This window comes from Larus michahellis, chromosome 8, assembly GCF_964199755.1.
Source record: "Larus michahellis chromosome 8, bLarMic1.1, whole genome shotgun sequence".
Taxonomy (NCBI): domain Eukaryota; kingdom Metazoa; phylum Chordata; class Aves; order Charadriiformes; family Laridae; genus Larus; species Larus michahellis.
In genome coordinates, this window is record NC_133903.1 from 3,373,715 (window position 1) to 3,383,358 (window position 9,644).

General features: G+C 50.3%; 1 protein-coding gene and 1 long non-coding RNA gene across 2 annotated transcripts; one reads left to right on the top strand and one right to left on the bottom strand.

The window, feature by feature from the left end:
• Positions 1-284: 284 nt before the first annotated feature.
• On the top strand, positions 285-3,654 carry LOC141747472 (uncharacterized). Its single transcript, XR_012588743.1, has 3 exons — positions 285-367; positions 899-1,061; positions 2,966-3,654. It is a non-coding gene; the product is annotated as an uncharacterized LOC141747472 (long non-coding RNA).
• A 2,884-nt stretch (positions 3,655-6,538) lies between these two features.
• On the bottom strand, positions 6,539-9,038 carry GRIFIN (galectin-related inter-fiber protein). Its single transcript, XM_074597725.1, has 4 exons — positions 9,027-9,038; positions 7,429-7,508; positions 7,174-7,336; positions 6,539-6,703 (listed from the first exon to the last, which is right to left on the bottom strand). Exons 1-4 carry the CDS (start codon positions 9,036-9,038, stop codon positions 6,539-6,541), a joined length of 420 nt encoding a protein of 139 aa, XP_074453826.1.
• Positions 9,039-9,644: the final 606 nt, after the last annotated feature.

Sequence of the window (9,644 nt, forward strand, 5' to 3'; positions counted from 1 at the left end):
TGGTCTAAGCAGTTTGTCACAGACACTACAGAGACGGGAGGCAGATAGAACAGTATGAAGAGCAGGGGCTGCTGAGGCAGTCAGACCTTCTACCTGCACGCTGCCAGATTTGCCTAACAATATCGCTTCCCTGGTGCTCTCTGCCCAGGTGCAACAGGCTAATAAAGGGCTTTTTAGATGACAAAGCTCTCTGGTTCCGTCAGCTGATTGCCATCTGGGGGAAGTCTCTGACAAAGGCTTTAAATTTGCCACTGTTTGCCTCTTCCCAGCTGTGCAGGCTTGCAGAGGGGAAATGCGAGGAGGCGGGAAGGAAAGGCTCTGCGAAAAAGCACTCTCAGGGCTTGGATCTGCTAGCGCCAGGGAGGAGGTAAAGGTTTTTAGAGGATACAATAGGAAGGAGTTTGTCTTTCTGAGCAAGGTGATTTACTCTCAGCCCAGGCGATGCTTTGCAGGTAGCTGTCACAAAGCAGATACGCCTGGGATCAGGGTGCAACAAGAATTAGAATTCGAGCATGTTTGCAACAAGAGCTTGGTGATCAAGTGTTATGCGTTTAAAAATAAGCTTTGCTATATTATGTACTTCTAATCAGGAAATCCTTAGGATTTCTGCTCTGTGGTTTCAAGAGGGGATCAGCTGGGAGGCAGGGCTGGAGGTGATGCTGGGTCTGAATGCTCTCCAGCAGTCTGCTCTAATGTTTTGACAAGATAAGAGGAAAAAAAAAAACCCAAACAGCTCTGTGAGCTGTTATTTATTTTGGGCAGCTTTTTAGAAGGAATCTCCACAACTAGTCACAGAAAAATCAGGCAGGCAGAGGCTCTGAGAGGTTGTTAAACTCTGTCAGGATCAGCTGCAAACTTTTTCTCTCTAGTAATGATGCCTCCTCACCTCTCTGTGCAGTGACTCATCTGGAGAGACCCGGGTAATTTGCTGGAAGTACAATCACTGCCCTCTCATCCCCACCGACCCCGTCTGTCTTTCTGCTTGCAGTGTGTGCTCACAGCGCAGAGCGACTTCAAGAAGCGAAAGCTGACAATAACCGGAGTTTAGCGCAGAGGCAGAGGTTAGAAGGTGAAATAGCTGCGTCTCGGTTTTACTCCTGGTTTTTGAAAGCAGCAAGCTTTTTGTGCGATAAATCACCCAGCAATCGCTAAGCCTTCCTTTGGACAGGTGATGTATTAAGGAAGGGGAAGAAAATGAAAGGATGCTGGTGGCTCTTTGGTCATTGTTTGGGCTGGAGCATGAAAGAAGATAGAAAAATGCTGATTAGTAGCTGGAAGCGCAGCAAAGATACCTGTGCACGGATGAATGGAAAACTCCTTGGGCTAATGAGCTGCTCAGCAGCCCTGGCCCCTCGTTTAGGACAAGAGGCTGGCTGGTCTGTGTGACCTGGGCTGTGCTGCGGGCTGTAGAGGGGTTCAGCATGGAGCCTGTTAGCTCATTAAGGCTCGGGGCAACCTCTGACAGATCACAAAAAGTCCCAGCCAGGCCCATCCACAGGCTAAGTGGCCAGGCCACGAGCTGCAAGATGAGAACACTAGGCTGGAGGCAAAAACACCCAGTTCCCTCCCTCCTCTCTGCTTTCCTCCTTCCTCCACACGTCTTGGTTTCCTCATCTGCACAAGGGTGTTATGATCCTTCCTTCTCTTTACAGTTTATTTGGATCCCTGTGGATGCAGAGTGCTTTATAAGACCCAAACAGCCATGCAATGGCGTGAGGGTGCAGAGAAAGCATCCTGATCTTGGTAAGCTGTTGCCTTGTGCTCTGGGAAAGTCAGAGATTTGGGCAGCTATGTTCATGTAGCTCGAAGGAATAACATGATAGATTGCATCCAGCTTTGGCGAGAGGGTCTTGAACAGACTGCAGAACTGGAGGGCCAGCAATTTTGGGCACCAGGCTAATTTCTGTCACCCTTTCCTTAGACAGCAGTGATGTACAATAACGTGGCTGCCAAATGAAGTGATACCATCAGCTTCCAATTCTTCAACCTCTAGAGCAGATCCTTTCTTTCAGAAAACAATCCCTCTCCAGCCTGCATTTAATGTCTGCAGCTGGTACCTGCCACCACGCGTGCAAGCTCAGGCTGAGCAGTGTGCTTTCCTGTCTGAGCTGGCTCCGGATGGAGATGGTGTGAGTTAAAATGGCTTTATAAAGCTCTCTTTAACTGCAATAAAAGAAACATCACTCTGCTTTCTAGCAGAGACTCCTTTCCAACTGCAATCTGGAGCCGCCTGGTGCCTCAGAGCTGCTTCTTCCCAGTCAGAACTGAGAGTTACTCCTTCTTTCCTCTTGTTTTTTTGTTGGTTATTTTTCTTTTCTTTTTTTTTTTCCCCTCGTACTCTTCAGAAAAAGGCTGAACATTTGCACTTTGCGTTCCTCAGTCCTGCCAACAAACAGCTGTGACTCCTGAGCATTTAAGGAGTTTGTCAGCCTGTGCTGTTGAATAAGCAGTCTCTTATTTAAGGGCTCAGAGATGTAAGGAAGAAAGTCATTGCTGATTAGGTCTGCACTTCCTAGTGGCTATTTCTGTGGGAATGTGCTGGGAAAACTGAGGCCTTAGGGGACATGGGGAATTAGAGATGCCGTAGACATGGAGCCAGGATCGCCGAGCTTAGGTGCTTAGGACCAGTGGAGAGGAGAAGATCTTTGCTGTGGCCCAGCTCTTGTGCCCATCAGGAGATGCTCATGGGGGGCATTGAAACGGGAGGAGAAAGAGTCAGTTAAACAGTAACAAATACCCAAACCATGACATCCTGCCTTTCTTCACCAGAGCTGCCCTCTAGCTATGAGTAAGTAGCTAAACCTCCAGCATCAGAGGGTTTTTGGTGGGGGTTTTTTGGATTTTTTTTGTTTTTTTGTTGTTGTTTTAGGAGGTGGACATGTCAAAAAAAGCAGGCACGGAGTCAGAAAGTAGGTATGAGGAGGTGCAACCTGCATGACTTTCTCCTTTTTTTGTGCTTTCCTAGGAGTCTTTCCCACTGCATTAGCAACAAAGCCCTTGCCCCTTTTCCACGCTGCCTCTCCTGTCTCCGGGCAGGACCCAGTGTCTGATATTCCACTGTCCCTTGCTGAGGCTGGCAGAGATGGTGTCACTCAGCCCGATGTCTCCAGGCTGCTGCTCTGCTGATGAGACGTGAGTGTCGCTGACGTGGGAGCCGTTTGCTCACCGGCCTGTGGGGAAATTGCCGGTGCTTGCTGCTGGGGTAGGCGACGATTGCCAGCAGTGTCGGCGGCACCGAGCAGCGCGCTCTGATCATGCATCGGCAGATGCTCCGCAGGAGATCTGCAGCGCTATGACACTGCCAGAGGGGACCGTGGTCCTGGGAGTCCTGGCACAGCTCAAGCACGAAGGATCACGAGCCTGTTTTTCCTCTCGTTGATCTGGGGACAAGCCAGAGCATTTCACTGCGCTCTGCAGATCCGAGGCAAATGAAGGGGATCGGTGGGAGAGGGAGAGCCCATGTGGGATGTCACCACCCTCTGCAAGCTTTGCCTGCTGAGGGACACCTCTCTCAGGTGTCCTTCTCCAGTCCAGGTGAGCTTTAAGGGCAGCAGCTGCTGCTTTACAAGCAGATCCTGTCTAGGACAATCCCGATCCCATCCCACAGTAATTGCTCCCTCCGGAAGCGTTTCATCCTGGCTCCTGCGCTGCACTTGGCCACACCAAAAATGTTGGGCAGTGAAATGCTCCCAGAGCCGCACCCCCAGCTGCCTCTGCCCCTTCCCCTTCAAAAGGCCTCCAGCTCTCCCAAATATACCCCAGGCAGCAGCCTGTCTGCGCTAGTTCCCTCCCCAGTTTCAAACCCCAGGTCATGAATAGGAAAGCTGGTTTAAATTTGGAAGAAGGATTGGTTTGTTCCCTTTTGATCACCTCAGTACCGGCACGCAATGCCGCTGTGCAAGTCTGTGCCAACCCCTCTGAGCTCCTCAGAGTTTAATTGACCATCATAATTGTCAGGCTTCATTTTCCTGCAGAGTTTTTCCTGAAGGGGCAGATGAGGGTCGCAGACTTGGAGGGCATCTCTCGTTCCCTGTAAAACTGTGCAAAACAGCGATAAACAGCCAGCCCTGGAGTTTTCCTCCCGGAGATGCTCTGCAGCTCCCCAGACCCCTCTTGCTCTGCAGACCCCTTCACCCTTGGGAGTGTTTTGGCTGGAGGAGGCAGCAGATACAGTCCCGAAGCCAGCCAGCCGCGGTGCTGTGGATGTGTCAGGAGAGATTGGGCTCTCTCGGTGCAGATGGTAATGGAGTGAGATCAGCCGCTGGCAGAAGCTGAGGAGAACGTGGTCAGGAGTCAGGGCATAATCTCTGCCGCTGCCTGATTTTTTGTGGCATCTCTTTATTTATTTGTACTTGAAATATTTTTTGCCCTGGTTGTCCGTGGTCCTTTGTGCTCGCTTCTGGAGAACAATGAAACTGTGGTGTGTTTCTGCAGCGGTGGCTACAGATGGAGTCTGCGGCCATATAAGTACAAAGTATTACCCTTATAAATCATTTCAGCACTTTTCCTCCATGAAAAATGATCTGTCTCTATCAACTCCCAAAGAAGCACAAATAAAAAGAACAATTTCTTTCAAATGCAGTTCAGCATTATCAGATGTGTGACACGGAGTACCCAGCAGGCCGGATTTTGTCTGTGTTTGTGCCTGTTTTACTGAAGGGACGGCCGTAAGAGTAAAGATTGCTGAACCCTTGAGTTACATCACGATGCTCAGAATTTGAGCCAACCCTCTCGTCCCATTGGTGATGGATTTATTCCAGGCTGGAGGAAGTTTCGCCATCTCCCACCTTCCTAACTTGCAGGTAAGACTGTGGCCATTTTTAAGCTGTATTTTCTGTTCTTTTTGGAGGGAGGAGGTACCGTTTGGGACCGTTTGGTGTTCCCATTGTGCCTTTTGCCACAAGAACAGGATGGTTTCCCATTAGTGTTCTTTATGGTCTGGAAAAACATTATAAACTTTTTAGCAGACTCATAAATGTCAACTCGGTGTCATCATGTGTTGTGCTTGGCTACACAGTCACCTCTTCCTCATAAGTCCTTCAAACTATAAAAAGGGGGAAGAGTTGGAAATGGCCAATTTCAGCATTGAGAAAAGGCTGGAGCAAAGCTGTGACCTTCAGAGATCTCCCCCAAAAGCAAGGATGGATCAGGGCTGACCAAGTGACTTTTCCTTGATGGGAAGGACTGGCAAGGCAGGATCATCTTTGCCTTTTGCATCAGGAATGTGGTCTGTCTTATGTCTGAGGAACAAAGGAGTGATTTGGGGGCAGCTGTAATTGCATTTTTGGAGTGAGTTTCTGTTCAGATTTAACACTGTGACATTATGCTTCTTATGACACGAGTAATTAAAACAAAGTAAAAATAACGTCTTTTAGCCTGCTGTGGCCCTGTCAAGGAGTCGGAGATGGGTTGCGCTCCAAGGAAGAGGGTGGAAAAGAGAAGAGGGTTCAAGGGACAAGGGCTGTTTTGAAGGGCAACTAAAAAGGAGGAGAAAAGAAAACAAGAAAGCAGAGCAAAGAGAAAAGCCAGAGGCTATCCACAGGGATAATGGCACTTTGTTCATTCCGAATTTATCGTAATTTCTAGACCCTGATGTACTCAGATCCTTTTTCTTTGCAGTCCAGCTGCATTTCTGGTGCATGATGAAGGGACTACATGATTTTATGTGTGTCTCTAAGCTTTTACCCTTTTCTGACCCACTACATCACTCTTAGGGTCTTGTCTTAGAAGCATGGAGTTGGCAGGACTCGGGGTGAGCAAACATCTCTCAAAGGGTGAAAGGAATCTCTGGAAATATCTTGCAAGTTGGATCTATCACCCTGCTCTACCTACAGGGGACCCTCATTTTGTGTTAGCCCTCAAAGCGAAACGGCAGTATTTTCCCAGTGCTGAGAACAAGCAACGCTCAGCATGTGTCCTCCTGCCCCATTGCCAGCCCTTGTTCCTACCCTGTGCCTGGAGATTTGCAGGGAATGAATAACTCACTTGATCTGCCCAGTGAGGGGCGTCTCAGCAGGGATTTCCTTGTTTGATTTTATTGGCAAATATGGTAGCATTTTTACCCAGCTCCCGGAAAGAAATGTCCCTTTCCACCCCTAACATCCACACCCATTACATCCTTCACCACATGGCCAGCTGAGGACTAGTGCTAACTCACACCCTACTCCTGGACAAACACCTGAATGTTTCTAGGGTAACATTCAGGTGTCCAGACTACTCGAGGCAGACCTGATCTATCAGACTGACCAACAGCAAAGACAATAAGACCTATAAATCCCATTGTGCAGAAGGGCAGAAGGTCTTCGATGATCTGGGCTATGTCTAGCATCGTGGCTGGGGTCTGCCTTAGTGCTGTGGCATGCAATGGGAGTGACCATCACTTCATCACACATTACTCACAGTAATGAGGACACATGTGGAAGACGCATCTTCCTGGCCAGTGATGGCATGTATTGGGTGGAGAAGAGGAGGAGATGGTCTCCAGATGGATCAGTATCTTAAAGGGGAACGGTCTGTGAGACTGTCCCAACTCTGGTCTTTAGTAAAGGCCTCGTCTGGTGATTTCCACTGAAGAAATGGCAATATCATTGAGAATCTGCAGCTTGGTGATGGATGAAAGCTGCTTCTGCCGATGCTTGTACTGCAAGATTTTGTTTTCATCGATGAAAATGTGGAAATAGTCCTGGTCAGAGTAGATTTCAACCTGAAAGAGAGACTGTGTTAGGTTTACCACGTGTCCCCACACCCTCAGTGGACCTTGCTGCCATCATGTCAGCGAGTGTGCAGATCTGGGCCCGTGGATCTACAACCCACTTCAAATCCTGCCAGAGGCGACACACGCTACTCACCCCCTCTTTGGGGAAAAGGACGGAATTACTGAGTTCTTCACTTTGTGGTAGTAGAAATTGGTGATAATGTAAAGCCTAAACTGAAAGCAAATGCAGCATCCAGGGATTATTGTTGAGGCTCTGTATGTCTGTGCCCGAGTTGGGTGTGAATCATCAGCAAATCAGGGTACAACAGAAATATTGACAGGAGACAGAGCCAGAGAGGAGATGTTACTGGGTAGGGTGCTGGTAGGAAAGGCAGGGCAAGATCCATGAGGAGAACTCCAGTATTGGTTGGGTCACTCCTGTCCCACCCGAGGAGACCCATGGGGTGACGCAGGGTTACCTGGAATGGCTCCTTTGCTTCGAAGGGGAAGGTGTTATTCACCTCTTCCTTCCCCCAGCGGTTGGCGAGGAAGGAATTGCAGACGATTCTGGAGCTGGAGAAGCGGGGGTTAAAGTGGAGAGCGATTTGGTCTCCAGGATCACAGAGCAAATTAATTTCAAACCTAAGACAGCGAGAGAGAGAGAAGTGATGGAGAGCTGTGGAGCGATGCTGCTGGCTCTCGCGAGCTGGGAGGGCTGCAGAGTGTGTCCTTACATGCTCGAACTGGAACTGGTCTCGCCCTTGACCACGACACTCCAACCGGGACACATCCCCTCTGGGTACAGGGCCTCGAACTGCCGGCGAGGAGGCGATGGTGAAGCATGGCAAGGTGAGAGAGATGCACAGCCCTGCTCATGCCCTACACATCTGCATCTTTCTTACCCTCTCATCGTCTTGTCCTTTCTCCCCCCTTCCCATGCAGGCACACGCTCTGCCCCTGCTTTTTTCTCGCTCCTAAATAATCTCAGGGGCTCTAAATTGATACGAAATGAAGTTGCTGCAACATCCAGTTGATGAGGTGGGATTTTCTTCCCTCCAAGGTCTTTTGTAATGAGCTGGGTGGGATCAGGGAGCAAAAATTGAAGAACCTGAGTGCCTTCATTGTTGGTAGGACAGAAGGATGCCCTGCTCCCTCTGCCCACCTGGGCAGTACAAAATCCAAAGCAGAAAACTGTGAGGCTTTGAAGCAGGATGTGAAAGACAAGGACTGATCATGGAATGGGTGTAAGGTGATATCCAGCCCATCCTCATCCAGCGTTACGTGGGTGACACTTCCCACAAGCTCCTGTCCAATCCCCCATTCCGCCCGCTCCCCCCATCTCCAAGGTTAAACTTACATAAAACGAGCTGGAAAATGTTCCTTTTTGAATAATTCATAGTTTTGTTAAATAACTCATTTTAATAAGAAGTGCTTGCCATTTCACCCCACATTTTTTTTTTAGCACTCTAATGATCTTGCATTTCTGAGCATCCCCCTCTCTCAAACCTGTTACTCACACTGGGAAAATCTCTCCAGCGTTGGCATCTCCACTGCCAGCTCCGTGCCTTGCTTTGCCTCCCCATAGCTCAGCACTTCCACTCCCCTGTTTCTTTCTCTGCCACAATTTCCCATTTCCAGTGCATCTTTGGGATACGCATGTTTTGGGGCAGGAGCTGAGATACGATGATGGCCAACCTCATGTCCTTGTGCCGGGCTACTTTTATTGAGTAGCTTTGGGAACCCATGCATGGTTGTTCAAAGGCTCTGACCGCACCGGTGTGTCCCCCTGTGAAACACGGAGGGCTGATGGAGCTGACAATAGGGTTTCAAACAGTGAGTGGCGAGATGGCAGCACCCAGGTTAGCCTTGCCTTGACCCTTAGCTTGTCATTATTCCAACACCCCCAGCAAAAGACATGCCACGTACACAGGAAACAGCAATTCCCTCTTTGCTGTCGTCTGTCCCAGTGGAGACGGAGGGCAAAGCACAGATCTCCTCTGCTAAAACATCGGTTGCATTTTGGTCTCAGCTTAAACCCTCCAAGCCAGAAGAGCTGCCGTCAGGGCAGTGTGACCCCGGTCCAGCTCTGGTGTAACTGAAACAAAAAATCTGTCCTATGGCCTTGTCTTGAAAGCCACGGAGGTCTCAGCTTTGCAAGAGCCTGGATGGGATGGAAATAGAGGGGCAGCACCACAAGTAGCATCCCCACGTCTTTTGGGATTTCTGCCTTTCCTGCCCTTGTCTGTGCCGCTTTCCTTTATCCACCGCCTGCCTCCGTACCGTCACCCATCAGACAGACCCAGCTGTGCCGGCTCTTGTCCCCAGCGCTTACCCGCAGTGCCATCCCGCTCGCCTGCTCTGCGCCGCAGACCCAGCCGGGCGCACGGGCAGAGGGCTCTATATAGGGGCCGTGGGCCAGGAGCCCATGTGCACGGGGATTAGTGGCGACAGCGGGCTGAGGTGTCCCTTTCAGAGTGGGCTTTCGGGCACGGCTGGGAGATGGGGAGCAGCAAATCCCGCTGCCTGCCCCGCGGGTCAGCCCGCTCATGCGTGCAGGGCTAATCCAGCCCCGCACAAAGGCAGTCCTGAGCTGGGACGTGACGGAGCCGGCGTGCGGCAGCGACGGGGCGGACGGACATCCAGGCTGTGATCTGGGGGGTGTTTAATGCATGAGGGAAGGATGGAGAGTCCCAAAGCTGGGGGAGGTACCAGGAGTCCCATCTGCCACAAGGTCCGGAGAGAAAGGAGGTGGCAAAGGAGAAATAGTGGCTCCTACAGGGGCTCAGCTTCACCCTGACTGACAGAGATTTCTTTTTCTCCCTGTTTTCTTTTTTGCTCACTCTTTGTGGGTCAGAGCCCTGAAACGAGCTGATGCCAGCTCTGTCACAGCCGCTTTTCCACCTCACGGTGCTCTGGGGCTGGCGGGTTTGGGATGCTGCTGTGCTGAGCT

Coding starts and splice junctions, on each gene's coding strand:
- GRIFIN (XM_074597725.1), bottom strand. Junction 7,337..7,428: donor ACCAGTTCCAGTTCGAGCAT/GTAAGGACACAC, acceptor TCGCTGTCTTAG/GTTTGAAATTAATTTGCTCT. Junction 6,704..7,173: donor AAGCAAAGGAGCCATTCCAG/GTAACCCTGCGT, acceptor TCTCTCTTTCAG/GTTGAAATCTACTCTGACCA.